At 36.2% G+C, this 17500-nt stretch overlaps 1 protein-coding gene across 1 annotated transcript in view; it reads left to right on the plus strand.

Annotated features, from left to right (window-relative positions):
* tln2b (talin 2b) overlaps nt 1–17500 on the plus strand; it is a 153624-nt gene that overhangs the window by 117713 nt on the left and 18411 nt on the right. The window contains exons 44-50 of the mRNA XM_073831436.1: nt 4217–4383; nt 4470–4653; nt 8294–8419; nt 10250–10366; nt 12014–12199; nt 12552–12659; nt 12743–12848. Coding sequence (XP_073687537.1) covers nt 4217–4383; nt 4470–4653; nt 8294–8419; nt 10250–10366; nt 12014–12199; nt 12552–12659; nt 12743–12848 — 994 coding nt within the window. The remainder of the gene's footprint in view (nt 1–4216; nt 4384–4469; nt 4654–8293; nt 8420–10249; nt 10367–12013; nt 12200–12551; nt 12660–12742; nt 12849–17500) is intronic.

Below are 17500 nucleotides of genomic sequence, written 5' to 3' on the forward strand. Positions count from 1 at the left end.
ACTTTAGTAATAAGAATAGCAACACCCATGCAACACCCTGTCAACTACCATAACACCCTAGCAACACACTGGTAACCACTAACAACACCCTAAAACATTGCATAACAACACCCTTTAATTTCTGACAATACCTTAGTAATAGCATAGAACCATCTATGCAACCACCCGCAACACGCAGCAATAACGTAGCATTACTCTGTCGACTGCCCACAACACCCTGGCAACACATTGGCAACGCCCTAAAAAAATAGCATAGCAAAACGCTGATTACTAATGTCACCTTAGTAATAGCATAACAACACATATGCAACCACCCGCAACACGCAGCAATAACATAGCATTACGCTGTCGACTGCCCACAACACCATAGCAACACACTGGCAACCACCAACAACACCCTAAAATAAATAACATAGCAACACCCTATTGATTAATGATGACACTTTAGTAATAGCATAGCAAAACCCATGAAACCACCGATTACACACTGTCGACTACCCACGACACCCCAGCAACACATTGACAACCACTAGCAACACCCTAAAAATAGCATAGCAACACCCTATTGATTACTGGTGACAATTTAGTAATATCATAACAACACCGATTAAAACCACCTGTTACACCCTGTCGACTACCCACGACACCCTAGCAACACATTGACAACCACCAACAACACCCTAAAAAATAGCATAGCAACACTCTGTTTACTAATGACACTTTAGTAATAGCATAGCAACACCCATGAAACCACCCAATACACCCTGTTGATTACCCATGACTCCCCAGCAAAACATTGACAACCACTAACAACACCCTAAAAAATAGCAAAGCAAGATCTTGATTAATGACGACACCTTAGTAACAGCATAACAACAGCAATGCAACCTTCTACAACACCCTGTCGACTACCCACGACACCCTAGCAACACACTGGCAAGCACCAACAACATCCTAAAAAATAGCATGCAACATCCTGATTACTGATGACACTTTAGTAATACAATGACAACACTCATGCAAGCCCACTCAATACCTTGTTGACCACCCACAACAATTTAGTAATGCCATAACAAGACCCATGCAACCCCTGCAACACCGTTGACACCATAGCAACACACTGGCAACCACCAACAACACCCTAAAAATAGCATAGCAACACCATATTGATTACTGACCACAATTTAGTAATAGCATAACACCACCCATGAAACCACCTGTTACACCCTGTTGACTTCCCACTACACCCTAGCAACACATTGACAACCACCAATAACACTCTAAAAAATAGCATAGCAACACCCTCTTGATTTCTGATGATACCTAGTTATAACGTAGAAGCACCTATGCAACCACCCGCAACACCCTAGCAATAACATAGCAACACCATGTCAACTACCCACGACACCCTAGCAACACACTGGCAACTACCAACAACACCTTAAAAAAAAGCATAGCAACACCCTGATTACTGACGACACCTTAGTAATAGCATAACAACACCATGCAACCCTCCGCAACACCCTGTTGACTAGAGAGATATAAAGAATGATAGAGTTAGTGTTATGCTATTACTAAGGTGTCGTCAGTAATCAGGGTGTTGCTATGCTTTTTTTAGGGTGTTGTTGTTAGTTGCCAGTGTGTTGCTAGGGTTGCAGTGTGTAGGTAGTCAACAGGATGTTGCGGAGGGTTGCATGGTGTTATGCTATTACTAAGGTGTCGTCAGTAATCAAAGGGTGTTGTTATGCTATGTTTTAGGGTGTTGTTGGTGGTTACCAGTGTGTTGACTACCTACAACACCCTAGCAACACACTGACAACTAACAACAACACCCTAAAAAAAGCATAGCAACACCCTGATTACTGATGACACCTTAGTAATTGCATAACACCATGCAACTCCCCTCAATAACCTGTCAGCTACCCACGACACCCCAGCAACACATTGGCAACCACCAACACCCTAAAAAATAGAATAGCAACAACTTTTTGATTACTGACGGCGTTTTAGTAATAGCATAGAAATGGCCTTGCTACTCCCCCCAACACCCTAGTAATCACAATGCAACACCCTTTCAACTAAACTAGCTACACCATAGAAACCACACAGCAACGCCCTGGCAACACTGACAACACAGGTAGGTACAATGATAGTCATCTACACATTTTAATGACTACACTTTCTTTGTGACTTCATTCGTTGTGTTCCAGCTGTTTTTCTACCATTGTTAGAATGAGTGCCCTGGTAGAGATTGTATATAGCAGATGACAGTGTGTCATATTGTCTTTGATTACATCTCAGTAGCTGGAGTCAGTCTGTCCCGCTGTGGTGGCGCTGTGACCCCTTGCTGCTTTAAATGAGCTCTGTTAAATGTGTCCGCGTCCCCCACTGGCCCCGTTCAGTTCAAACCTCAGATCTGCCTGCAATTGTTTCTGAATTAAACGTGAATGGAGATGGTTGCATTCGAATGCCTCCCTTATGGCTTTTCATCTGCTAGTGAAGAAAACTCTATCATTCTCTATATCTCACTGTCTGTTTCTCTCTCTCTCTCTCTCTTTCTGAAAGTGCCAGTGTAATGGTCTCACAATAATAGACTTGTCCATCTTTCTTTCAGTCGCTTGTCAGAGTCTATCACTCAGTATTTGTCTCTATCTGATGTTGACGATGTTAGAAGCAGTTGTGCTTATACAGATCTAGGACTAGTTTATATTGCATCTATTGTAGGTTGTTAAAACATATTTCATTTTATTTTACATGTTAGACTATTACATGTATTTGCATAATTAAACGTTTTTTGTGCAAAATTATGTAATTCTAATATATTAACCTTTTAAAACCATTATTTTTTTTAAATACAATTAATTTAATTAGAAATATATATTATATTGTATTGTATTATAATTATAAATAAGTGTAAAGTGATATTTAATATAATTACATATTTTTAATAAATAGTTTAATGTAATAAGGTATATAATCTAAAATTATAATGCAATATACTATATGTATTTATAATTGCAATTTAAAGTACATAATCTAAACAATTCATTTTTAACAATTTAAAGTACATAATCAAAACCTTACAAAATATTATTATTATTAATAATAATAATAATAATAATAATAATAATTTAAAAATATTCATTATTATTATTATTATTATTATTAATAATAATAATAATAATAATAATAATTTAAAAATATTCATTATTATTATTATTAATAATAATAATAATAATAATTATTATTATTATTATTATTATTTAAAATATTGTAATATTGTTTTAAAAAATATTATATTAAAAATAAATTAAAAAAATAATTAAATGTTATATCTGTATAATATTTATTATCTATTAATACCATCTAGATATATAATCTAAATATTATGTTATTTATTTATATCTATTTAAATTATGTAATTATATTAAACAACCTTTTAAAATTATAATACAATGTACTATATGTATTTATAATTGCAATTTAAAGTACATAATCTAAACAATTCATTTTTAACAATTTAAAGTACATAATCAAAACCTTACAAAATATTAATAATGATAATAATTAAAAAAATATTATATTCTTTATTATTATTATTTAAAATATTGTTATAATATTATAACATATTATATTAAAATATTGTTATTATTGTTATTAATAATAATTATTAAAAATACTATTATATTATTATAAAATATTATATTAAAATATTATTAAATATTATATATGTATAATATTTTTTATCTATTAATAAATACCATCTAGTTATATAATCTAAATATGATTTATATAATCTATTTAAATTATGTAATTATATTAAACAACCTTTTAAAATTATAATGCAATATACTATATGTATTTATAATTGAACAATTTAAATCAAAAACTTATATTAAAAAAATTTATTATTATTAATAAAAATATTGTATTATTATATTAAAAATATTATTAAAAATAGTGTTATTATTAATAATAATAATTAAAAACACTATTATATCATTATAAAAATATGTACAATTATTATTATTATTACTACTACTATTATGTGTCAATAAAACTATCAGTTTAATTTAAATCCATTTAATACATTGAATAAAATAAATAAAATATTCATTTTATTATTAACGCCCTAGAAATGTGCTACAGGCTTGGAAAGCTCTCCCAACTCTGCCTATGGAGCTTATAATGAAGTGTGATTGGCTCTCTCCTGCAGGTGTCCATGGTGTTGTCAGCCCTGCAGGCTGGAAATAAAGGAACTCAGGCCTGCATAACTGCAGCCAGCTCTGTATCCGGCATCATCGCTGATCTGGACACCACCATCATGTTTGCCTCCGCCGGCACGCTCAACGCAGAGAACGAAGAGTCTTTTGCAGACCACAGGTGAGACCTAGTAGAACATTAATGTTTTGTATAAACTTGGGTGTCTGCTGTATTATCTGATGTGTATTTGTTTCTGCACACTTCAGAGAGAACATATTGAAAACCGCTAAAGCTTTGGTGGAGGACACCAAGCTGCTTGTGTCTGGTGCCGCATCGAGCCAGGACAAGCTAGCCCAGGCGGCCCAATCCTCTGCCAAGACCATCACACAGCTCACTGATGTGGTCAAACTGGGCGCCACGAGCATGGGCTCAGAGGACCCAGAGACACAGGTGCATGCTGGTGCATCTTCATACTCTATCATAGGATTTTCACAACACCAGTGTGTTCTAATTCTGTCCGCTCCTATATTTTTATCCGGGACTATATTTATTATTTTTCACACCCTGACTCAGTGTAATGAGAATATCATTTGCTCTCCTCTCAAATGTCTTGACGTTTGGGTGCAGACACTCTCTGACTCATTCTATCACAAAACATCTCTTGCCAAAATCTAAATTAGCCATTGAAGATTTACCCTTTGGTTGTGTTTGGGTCAAATTGACTTGTAGAAGATTTTCTTTTTCCCGAAAATACTTATTATCAAGGTTATAATAAATTATAAATTATATTATCAAGTCAAGGTTATCGCATTGGACTCAAACTTAGTGACTTTGTTCACACCGGGTATAAGTATTTCTCAGAATTTGTAGAATGTTCGTAATTTTTTTGGGTTTTATTTCACCTAGTCACACTAGTGGTGTTCCCGGTCAAAAATGATCGGACTCCAAACAATTGCTTATAAATCTGTCATTATGCTATATTATCACCAAATATTGGATTCATTCTTTTTGTCAACTTGTTTTCTTTCATTTAGGACTGGTTTTGTGTTTCTATTTGCATCTGATTAATTGTAGGCCTCATTTATTTAAAAGTAGGTACCTCATTTTTTGAGTGAAAAAACATTTTTTATGAATAATTTTCACAATATTAAACAAAAATTTGCACTGTTTATCACACTGGTGTGCTTTAATATTTAATCAGGAAGTTTGCTTTTATTTTGTACAAAAGATTGAATCCAATATTTGGTGATAATATAGCATAATGAGAGATGTACAGTCAAGCCCGAAATTATTCATACCCCTGGCAAATTCTGACTTAAAGTTACTTTTATTCAACTAGCAAGTTTTTTTTGTTTGACTGGAAATGACACAGGCTTCTCCCAAAAGATAATAAGACGATGTACAAGAGGCATCATTGTGGGGGGAAAAAAATATTTCTCAGCTTTTATTTACATTTGAACAAAAAGTGACATGTCCAAAATTATTCATACACTTTGCAAACTGTCACAGTCTATGAGAAAATCCACAGTTCTATACCATTCCAAATAGTCCAAGCTTATTCTAAAGCATCCTAATTAGCCTGATTCACTGGGAACAGCTGTTTTAATGAACTCAACAGGTGAAAAACAGAAATTCTCTGCTGTTGGTTTGTGGACAGTCATGGACAAAGACAAAGGAGCTCACTGAGGAACTGCTACTCCGCATTGTGGCTGCTCACAAGTCAGGAATGGGCTATAAGACCATATCTAAATGTTTTGAAGTTCCAGTGGCTACAGTAGTACAATGTATTATTAAAAAATACAAGACGTTCCGCACTGTGAAAAATCTGTCAGACACCTGTGTCAGTGACACCTGTGCTGGCCAGGAGGATAGTGAGAGAGGTAAAAAAGAATCTAAGGATCACCACCAAGGCCATCCTGATGAATCTGGGCTCTGCTGGTGGCAACATCTCAAGGCAGACAGTTCAACGGACACTGCAGACCTCTGGGTTCCACGGACGCAGACTAAGGAGGACACCACTTCTCCAGATAAGGCACACAAAAGCCTGCTTGGCCTTTGCAAATGCTCATCTGGACAAAGATGACGACTTCTGGTCTTCTGTTTTATGGTCAGATGAAAGAAAAATGTAATTGTTTGGCCACAATGATGTAGCCTTCATTTGGCGTAAAAAAGGAGAAGCCTTCAACCCTAAGAACACCATCCCCACTGTCAAACATGGTGGTGGGAACCTAATGTTTTGGGGGTGTTTTTCAGCCTAATCACAGTAAACGGCACCATGAAAAAGGAGCAATACATCAAAATTCTTAACAACAACATCAGGCAGTCTGCAGAGAAACATTTTAGCACAGCAATGACCCAAAACACACAGTAAAAGTGGTGAAGAAATGGTTAGCAGACAAAAACATTAACATTTTGCAGTGGCCCAGCCAGAGTCCTGACTTAAATCCAATTGAGAATCTGTGGAGGGAGCTAAAGATCAGGGTGATGGCAAGGAGACCCTCCAACCTGAAAGAGTTGGAGCTCATCGCTAAAGATGAATGGGCAAAAATACCAGTGGAGACATGCACAAAGCTGTTCAGCAATTATAGGAAGCGTTTGATTGCTGTAATAGCCAATAAAGGCTTTTCTATTGATTATTGAGAAGAGTATGAGTAATTTTAGACATGCCACTTTTTGTTCAAATGTAAATAAAAACTGCGAAATATTTTTTTACGCAATGATGCAAATTTTTATAATTTTTTGTTTAATAATGTGAGAATTTTTCATAAAAAATGCTTATTTCACTCAAAAAAATGAGGTACCTACTTTCGGTTAAATGAGGCCTAGAGATTTATAAGCAATTGTTTGGAGTCATTGGTAATTTTTTGACCGGGAACACCACAAGTGTGAGTTTTTGCAATTTTTATTCAAAATAAAAGCATTTAAAAGCAAACTTCCTTAATAAACATTAAAGCACACTACTGTGAGAAACAGTGCAAATTTCTATATTTTTTTGTTTAATATTGTGAAAATTATTCATAAAAAAATGCTTTTTTCACTCAAAAAATGAGGTACCTACTTTTGGATAAATGAGGCCTATGATTAATCAGATGCAAATAGAAACACAAAACCAGTCCTAAATGTAAGAAAACAAGTTGACGAAAAGAATGAATCCAATATTTGGTGATAATATAGAATAATGAGAGATTTATAAGCAATTGTTTGGAGTCCGGTCATTTTTGACCGGGAACACCACAAGTGTGATTTTTTGCAATTTTTATACAAAATAAAAGCATTTGAAAGCAAACTTCCTGCTTAAACACTAAAGCACACTAATGTGAGAAACTGCTAATTTTTATAATTTTTTGTTTAATATCGAAAAAAATGCTTTTTTCACTCAAAAAATGAGGTACCTACTTTCAGATAAATGAGGCCTACGATTAATCAGATGCAAATAGAAACACAAAACCAGTCCTAAATGAAAGAAAACAAGTTGACAAAAAGAATGAATCCTATATTTGGTGATAATATAGCATAATGACAGATTTATAAGCAATTGTTTAGAGTCCGGTCATTTTTGACCGGGAACATCACAAGTGTGACTTCTTGCAATTTTGTACAAAATAAAAGCATGTAAAAGCAAACTTCCTGATTAAACATTAAAGCACACTAGTGGGAGAAACAGTGCAAATGTTTATAATTTTTTGTTTAATATTGTGAAAATTATTTATAAAAAATGCTTTTTTTCACTCAAAAAATGAGGTACCTACTTTCGAATAAATGAGACCTATGATTAATCAGATGCAAATAGAAACACAAAACCAGTCCTAAATGAAAAAAAAAACAAGTTGACAAAAAGATTGAATCTAATATTTGGTGATAATATAGCATAATGAAAGATTTATAAGCAATTGTTCCTTGTCACAAGTGTGACAGCAATCCGAAAACAACCAGAGGGTTATTAATGTATAATGTTTGGTGTTATGCAGGTGGTTCCGATAAAGAACTGCACCCTTGGAAGAGTTCAATGCATTATGGAAGTGGATAAAGCCAGTGTGGCATATCATGACTAAAGGTGGTTGTGATAAAGTCTTCTCTCTATCTCTTTCAGGTCGTCCTGATAAATGCAGTCAGAGACGTCGCTAAAGCTTTGGCTGAGCTGATTAGTGCCACTAAATGTGCCGCGGGCAAGGCAGCAGACGATCCGTCCATGTATCAGCTGAAAAGTGCAGCCAAGGTATGTTGTTTGTAAGTGCGTGTCTGTAAGTTCGTCTTTTTGTGAGGATCATGTCTCGTTCGGATGACTATCATTGTGTGTGTATGTGTGTCCGCCTGTCTAACAGCTGGCCCTGTCTCTCATTTTCTTGGCTGGGTGCTGTCTTCGCTCGCTGTCATCTTGGTGTGTGGCCACAAATCAAACCATATCTTACAGTGATCATAGTGTGTGTGTGAGTGACTCAGTGGCCACACTGCAGGGTACAAACCATGCTGTGTGTGTGTACAACATAAGGACTGCTTCCTTTCCGTCCTCTATTTTTTTTTCTGTCTTCTCTCCAATGCCATGTATGATTCTCTACATGGCAGTACTGATTCATTTTGTAAACCTAATTAAACAGAAATTTGATATGTAGCATACACATTTTCAAGCATTCTCTAAACCCCTTTAAACCTCTTGGATTAACATCCACATACATGCAACATATGTTTTATTTAGCATACTTAATGAGATGCAATGCTGTTGTGACCTTCATAAAGGATTTTTTAACATTCCTTCAACATATGGCGACTTGGGATCCTCTGGGATTTTGCTTCAGACACTGTATGTGCTTGTTTCTTCAGTGTGTGTTGAAAGTAATAGTGGCGTCCCCCAGGGCTCTGTCTTAGGCCCCTTTTTGTTTTCTTAGGTTTCCCCCTTTTTCCTTTTGTGTTTAAAACTTTGCCTCAAGCACGATTTAGAATCCATTACAGACCTCAGCTGTGGTCCATTAAAAAGTCCAGTTCGATCATCTGACTACAGTTAAAGTCAAAAGTTTACATACACCTTGCAGAATCTGCAAAATGTTAATTGTTTAAGCAAAAGGGGTCATACAAAATCCTTTTTTTTTTTTTGTTTAGTACTGACCTGAATAAGATATTTCACATACGGAAAAGACATTTACATATAGTCCCCCATTGAAAATAATAAACTAATTTATAAAAATGACCCTGTTCAAGTTTACATGCACTTGATTATTAAAACTGTGTTACCTGAATGATCTACAGCTGAAGTGATATTTGTTTATGAGTCCCTTGTTTGTCCTGAACAGTTAAACTGCCTGCTGTTCTTCAGAAAAATCCTTCAGGTCCCACAAATTCTTTTGTTTTTAAGCATTTTTGTGTATTTGAACCCTTTCCAACAATGACTGTGTGATTTGAGATCTATCTTTTCACACTGAGGGCAACTGAGGGCAACATATTCAACTATTAGAGAAGGTTTAGCTTATTTTGTCTTCTGGGAAACTAAATGAAAAGTCAAAAGTTTTCACCCCTAGCTCTTAATGCATGTTTTTTCCTTCTGGAGCATTAGTGTTTGGACCTTTTGTAATAGCATAAGAGTCCCTCAGTTGTTCTCAGTGTGAAAAGATGGATCTCAAAATCATACAGTCATTGTTGGAAAGAGTTCAAATACAAAATAAATGCTGAAACACCAATTGAATGATTGAATCATACATTCAACTATTATTTTCTCTTTTGGACTATATGTGAAATATCTTATTCAGGTCAGTCCTAAACTTTTGACTTCAACTGTATATTGTAATGTTTTGATATATGATTTAGATGTAACAGTGGGTTTTTTCCCCCTTAAAAAGAACATAACCTGGTTGACCTCGTCTGATATTTTTCGCTGAGCTGTTCGATACAGCTCTTCTAATCATAGCATTGCATCTGACCTTATTTCAGTGAAATACTGGCTACAAAACTGTTGACATTCTCTAGTTGAGCTCACTTAAGCTGTCATACATAAAGCGGGAAAAGGAGTTCAAAACCAGTCCGAGACTTTGACCTCCCATGTTTTCTGATCTTACAGGTGATGGTGACGAATGTGACCTCTCTGCTGAAAACTGTGAAAGCTGTGGAAGATGAGGCCACTCGCGGGACGAGGGCTCTTGAAGCCACTATCGAGTGCATCAAACAGGAACTCACTGTACGGAACATTCTTTATGTGAATATTGAACATTTTCAAGAGAATAATGTGCTTTTCACTCTTAAAGAATAGTTCTTCACAAAGGAACATATAGCCATTATTTTCCCACCCTCATGGCTTTGTTCTGTGGACCCAAAAAAAACCACTTTAAAAGTCAATGTTGTCCAAACAACACAGTATGGGCAAAACACTGAGACATTTGTGACCCTAAACCAGTCACAAGGGTCATTTTTTCATTCATACTTCTGAAAGCGCTGAATAAATCAGTTTTCCATTGATGTATGGTTTGTTAGGATAGGACATTATTTGGCCGAGATGCAACTATTTGAAAATCTGGAATCTAAGGGTGGAAAAAATATAATAATTGAGAAAATCGCCTTTAAAGTTGTCCAAATGTAGTTCTCAGCAATGCATATTACTAATCAAAAAGTTTGGATATATTTACATTAGGACATTTACAGAATATCTTCATGGAACATGATTTTTATTAATTATCCTAATGATTTTAGGCATAAAAGAAAAATCCATATATTTGAAGCATACAATGTATTGTTGGCTATTGCTACAAATATACCACCAAAGTCACATTTGTCAAAATATCTTCTGAAGTTCTTTTCAAGGGGGCATAACACACCCAATCTCATGTTAAACTTGAGTACCTATTCACCTGCATCCTTCATATCTCCAAAAAGTGTTCTATCAGATTTATAAAAGAAAGATAAAGGTTTACGATTCTTTCCAAAAACAGCCGAGCTCCTGGAAGTTTGCTTCCAAAACTTATCATGCAAGTGAAAGAAATCTTAAAATTCTCTACTTAATAATAATTACGAACTAAATAACGGCAACTGGCCAATCAGAACAAACAGCGCATAAGCTGAAGCAAGTTTTCAGCAACCACTGATGTCACATGGACTATTTTGTCTATGTTCTTGGTACCTTTCTGGACTTTGATTGTGGAATAACTCTTGCTGTCTATGGAGGGTCAGAAAGCTCTTGGATTTCATCAAAAGTATCTTAAATTGTGTTCTAAAGATGAACAAATGCCAGGTTTGGAACGACCTAAGGGTGAGTAATTAATAACAGGTGAACGAACCCTTTGACAGTGTAAATAACTCAGAATGCATGAAATAGCATTAGACCCCTCCTTTAAGCACTTGTTGGGACTAGTACATATCATGCTTGTTTTGAGCTTAATTAAAATGCTGATACAATCAGCTTGTATTACAATCTGGCTGTAAATTAGAACCAATTAGGTCCAGCCTAATTAATTTTAGCCCAGACAGAGGTAAAAACCCATCCATCTGTGATATGAACTGGTTATACGACGTAATACGCCATGTGAGCGTTTGCCTGCTCTCCACCTGCTCCTCGTTCTCCTTCTCCCATGGGCGTCCCTACTCCACTTATCAGAAGCAGTGTGACAGATTGAGATAGTGGTACAGGAAGGCAAGAGATTTATCTTCTGGTTTAATGTTTGTGTTATCAGATGCCCACCAGGACTTTGGGAAATCCTGATGGCATTAACTGTATTAGTGCCTCCCTGGTCATGTGACTGATTCTAAAAATGTACAGTATGATTCATTAAAGAGCTATAGACATATAAAATATTTCTTCATTTTCCTCACCGTTGCATCATCTGCTTTCTAGGTTTTCCAGTCCAAGGACATTCCGGAGAAATCCACCACCCCAGAAGAGTTCATCCGCATGACCAAGGGCATCACTGTAGCTACGGCCAAAGCGGTGGCAGCAGGCAACTCTGCTCAGCAGGAGGACGTGATATCCACTGCCAACCTGAGCCGCAAAGCCATCTCCGACATGCTGACCACCTGCAAGGTGCTTATCCACCATCACACAGACATATGCCCACTCACACATAGACAATCTCACCGTATGCTGGTCAACTGTACGGTTGGAAATGAACAATAATGTGTTTATATACACACCTTGTTGTGCTCTCCATGTCCAATGAATACCATTTGCTCATTTTCTCAATGTCATTTGGCTCTAACCTACTTTTCGACTCCTCAATTATGCCCTCTAGTGTTGTCATGAAGTAATGCTTTTCCTTCAGTCCACAAATTCATATAAAGCTACATACAGATTTTTCTCTCAAAGTCACCAAAATCTCCAGATTACATCTGGAGCTAATCATCACGTACCATAAATTTGTGTTTGTGTCTTGCAGCAAGCCGCCTACCACCCAGAAGTGGGCGAGGATGTGAGGAATAAAGCTTTGCTCTACGGCATCGAGTGCACCACCGGATACGTCGACTTGCTCGAACAAGTCCTGCTCGTGAGTGGGCGCGCAGACAGCTTTTATAGGATGTGTTTGTGCTTGGGTTCCTGTGATTAACCTCGTGTGTTTACTCCACAAAGGTCCTGCAGAAACCCACGGCCGAACAGAAACAGCAGTTGGCCACGCTGTCCAAGAAAGTGGCGGGCTCAGTCACAGAGCTCATCCAGACTGCCGAAGCCATGAAAGGTGAGCACACACTAATGAATATGCTACAATGGGGTTGAAGGTTGGGTTTTTTGGGTCCCTAAGTATTTGTTTTTATTACATATTGATGGAGTAACACAATATGTGACCCTGGACCACAAAACCAGTCATAAGGGTCAATTTTTTTAAACCTGAAAATTGAATAAATAAGCTTTCCATTGATGTGTGGTTGTTAGGATAGGACAACAACACACATCTAGAATCTGAGGGTGCCAAAAAATCTAAATATTGAGAAAAGCGCATATTACTAATCAAAATTTAAGTTTTGTAATATTTAGGGTAGGAAAATTAACAAACTATCATCATGGAACATGCTCTTTACTTAATATCCTAATGATTTTTGGCATAAAAGAAAAATCTATCACTTGTTATTGCTACAAATATACCTGTGCTACTTACACTGCAAAAAATGATTTTTGTCTTGTTTTCTAGTAGAAATATCTGAAAATTCTTGATTCGGGATGCATTTACTTGACAAGTAAAATGACTTAAAGAGGTCATCAGATGCCCATTTTCCACAAGTTCATATGATTCTTTAGGGTCTTAATAAAAAGGCTATACTATACTTTGGTTAATTCTCAATAGTACTGTAAAAAAAAAACACCCTTTTACCTTGTCAAAATCAGCTCTGTAAAAATTCAACTCATTTTAAGACGTGGCCCCTTTAAATGCAAATGAGCTCTGCTCGCCCCGCCCCTCTCTGGGATTATGAGACGTAATGTTTACTTTAGCCGCATTTAGCAGCGTCAAAGACTATAGAATACCAAAGACATGTCACTCGTGTAGTTTTGAATGGGAAAAATTCAATGGTCAATATGGCCGCGAAGCTCCGCCTTCTAGTGAAAGAGCCAATCGTTGATTAGTAAAGTCAGCGCGTCACTACAGCTGCCGTAAGAAGTCCCGGTTGCTATAGAAACAGTCGGCACTCAAGACGTGTGTTCAGTACTGCGCATGCGCACTGGCTCATCTAGACGGAAAACTAAGCGTTTTTTTACGCTTTTAAAGCACAAGGAACTATATTTATGAGGCAGTTCTTGTTGGATTTCTTTGGAGATTTCAAATATGAAATTTAATCGTAAGTTTGGCGAACAGTTTTGGAGAATTTGATGTTTCCCCATTCAAAGAGATAGGAGCTGCACTTGAATGCCCGAGATGCGTTTCAAAGATGGCCGCCGAGTGACATGACTTGTCTTAAAAGGACTTTGGCAGCGTTTAGCGGCAAAACTTGCCAACAAGCACATTATTAAGAAAGGCCATTCACAAAGATGCATAAAAACCTTTATACTCACTTCTGCTGTGGGTGAAGCTGTATCAGGAATGATTCGCACGAACATAGACGCATATGTTGATCGGGATCGGCGCTTTCCTTTCAAAAACAAAAGTAACGTTTTCCTCTGTGTCTTCAGTAAATGACGACTACTGTGTTCATTATTACATCCAACAACAGAACAGCTCAATTCGCTCAATCGGAGACATTCTTGTCTGCACCGGAGTCGACACAATGGCTATAGGAGTCAGACTGTTTCAGCTCAGTGAGGGCGGGTCTAAAGTAAGGCGCTCATGTCAGTCAACTATCGTGGGAGCGGCCTCTGTCGTTGGTGTGACATCACACCGACAAGAAGCTGAGAATGACCTGATTTTAAAAAGGGGATATTACTTTTAAAGATTAAAAAAATACTACTGGGTGGATTTTTATCATTGTAGGTTGGTTGTGTACACAAACTACCAACATACATTAATGTGTAAACAACATGTAAAAGTTAGTTTTGCATCCGATGACCCCTTTAAGATATTTGTCCTGTTTTCTGAAAAAAAATATGAAAATTTAGTTAGTTTTTGCTTAAAGCGAGCAAAAATATCTTCCATTGGAGTAAGAAAAATAATCTCAATTCAAAGGCTAATCAAGATTATTTTTCCTACCCCATTGGCAGATATTTTTGCTTGTTTTAAGCAAAAACTAACAACATTTAGACTGTTTATTCAGAAAACTAGACATAATATCTTAAGTCATTAAGAAATAAATGCATCTTGATTCAAGAATTTTTTAGATATTTATACTAGAAAACAAGATAAAATACTATTATTTTTAATTATTCAAATAAAAAGCCAAACACTTGTAATGAAGGGGTAGTTCACCCCCCCCCCTCCCCAAAAAAAAAGAAAATTGGCTGAAAATATACTCACCCTCAGGCCATCCAAGATTTAGATGAGTTTGTTTCTTCATCAGAACAGATTTTGAAACATTTTGCATTGCACCTGTGGTTCCTCTGCAGAAGAGTCGAAACACATGGCCAACATTGTTAGAACACTAGTATTTTCACCAGCTAAAATGGTTTTAAGTCAGTTATTTCTATATTTTGCTGTAGTGTGTCAGTAGGAAATATCAGTTTACATTTTCAAACATTCATTTTGCCATTAATTGTAATAATCCAGTGAGATTTGTGTTTGCACAAGGAGTCTGGCAACAGCCAGTGCTCCACACAGAGATCTGATCTCATTATCATCCAGTCTTTCTGAAATGACATGAAGAAACAAAACAAACTGAGACAGACTAAATCCAGAAGACATGTGGCAACGTCTCCAAGATACTTCAAGAAACCTACCTGTAAAGCTACAGTGCTGTTAAAAGTTGTGTAAAAATGCTGTAAAATGAGGATGCTGTCAAAACTAATGTCATAAATAGATTTTCTTTATCAATGTACTTCTATTAATTAAATTAAATCAACATTTTGCATTAAAAGTAGATTTTGTCCTAGGTGCACTTGCGCATAGTTTTTCAGGTAGCTTTGCAGGTAGGTTTCTTGAAGCATCTTGGAGACGTTTCCTCAGTTCTTCTTGATTTAGTCTCACTGGATTATTACAATTAATGGCAAAATTAATATAATGATATTTCCTACTGACACACTACAGCAAAAGATAGAAATAACTAACTTAAAACCATTTCTTAGTTGGTGAAAATACTAGTGTTCTAATAATTTTGGCCACCACTGTAGATAAAAACATCACAATAATCCACAAGTAATCATTTTGTGAAGCAAAAATCTGCATTAATATCATGTTTTAACTTCAAACTGTTGCTTCCAGTAAAAATATGATTCTTCTATCCATAATTTTGTAGAAAAAGTCTGATCTCGTCTGAATCAGGAGAGAAATATGCACAGATCAAACACCATTTGCAAGCAAAAACAGTTCTAAACAAATAACTTTATGGATTTTGATGTGCGAGGGCGATTTGTGGACTGGAGATAGTGTTGTTATTATAGTCTCGTATTTTGACTAGAAGCAATGTTTTAAAATGCCTTAATAATGGATTTGTTTCTTTTAATGAAGAAACAAACTCATCTGCATCTTGGATGGCCTGAGGGTAGGTCCTTTTCAGCGAATTTTAATTTTTGAGTGAATTATTCCCTTCAGATATACACTATATTGCCAAAAGTATTGGGATATCCTGTTCTAATAAACAGGTTTGACTTCTGTAGTAATTTCCATGGGTACAAATCCTAATGTTTAAGCATATAAGGATATTCTAGGGGATTGTGTGCTTCTAATTTGATAGCAATGGCTTTGACAGGACCTTTTTCTATTCTAACATGACAATGCCTCTGTGTATAAGACAAGGTTCAAAAATAAATGATTGATTTAGTCAGTGTGGAAGAATTTGACTGGACTGCAGAAAAAGCAAAGTCCTAATCCCATCTCTGGAGTGACTTTAAATGCAGACTTTGAGCCAAAAACTCATCACCAAACACCAATGACTTACAACTGTGGGTGCAGTCATTTTTAACACTTCCAAAATGGTTCCAACAGAGATGAAAATACAATTTATAAATACATGAATCTTTGTCACAACCGTTTTGGAAGTGCCTTTTTCTGTTCTAAAGAAGGGGGTGTCCCACTACTTTTGTCCATGTGGTGTATGTACAAGTCATTGGTGTTTGGTGATGAGTTTTTGGCTCAAGGTCTGCATTTAAAGTCACACCAGAGGTGTTCAGCTGGGATTAGGACTTTGCTTTGTGCAGACAAGTCAAGTTCTTCCACAACTGACTGAATCAATCATTTCTTTTTGAACCTCGCCTTATACACAAAAGTCATGTTAGAATTGAAGAGGGTCCTGTCAAAACTGTTGCTGTAACATTAGAAGCACACAGTCCTCTAGAATATTATTATATGCTTAAACATAAAGATTTGTACTCATGAAAACGACTACATTGGTCAAACCTGTTCATTAGAAGGGGGTGTTCCAATCCTTTGGGCACTATAGTGTATCTTAGTTTATTTACACTATAGTTATCAAAAAACAGTATATCGAACATATTTAATTTAGTTTTGTGAACTACGGGTTGTCAAATTCTGCTGAGCTTTCCGCAAGCACAGATCTCACGCGGGCCTGGTAATGGCATTTGAGTTTGAGAGGTAATGGGGAAAATCGCAGGTCAATTGAGTTGAATTTGTCCAGCTTTAATAGAGCCATTGGGCTGATGGTGCTCTCTTGCTCTTTTCTAAAACACTACTTTGTTGTTTTTTCTTTTCTGCCACAGATGGAGGTGAGTATGATACACAGTGTTTCTTTTATATCAGGCCACACACATACAGACGGACTTGAGTAACTGACCGGCAATGAGTTGTAGTGTGAG

This window comes from Garra rufa, chromosome 25 (genome assembly GCF_049309525.1).
Source record: "Garra rufa chromosome 25, GarRuf1.0, whole genome shotgun sequence".
Classification (NCBI taxonomy): domain Eukaryota; kingdom Metazoa; phylum Chordata; class Actinopteri; order Cypriniformes; family Cyprinidae; genus Garra; species Garra rufa.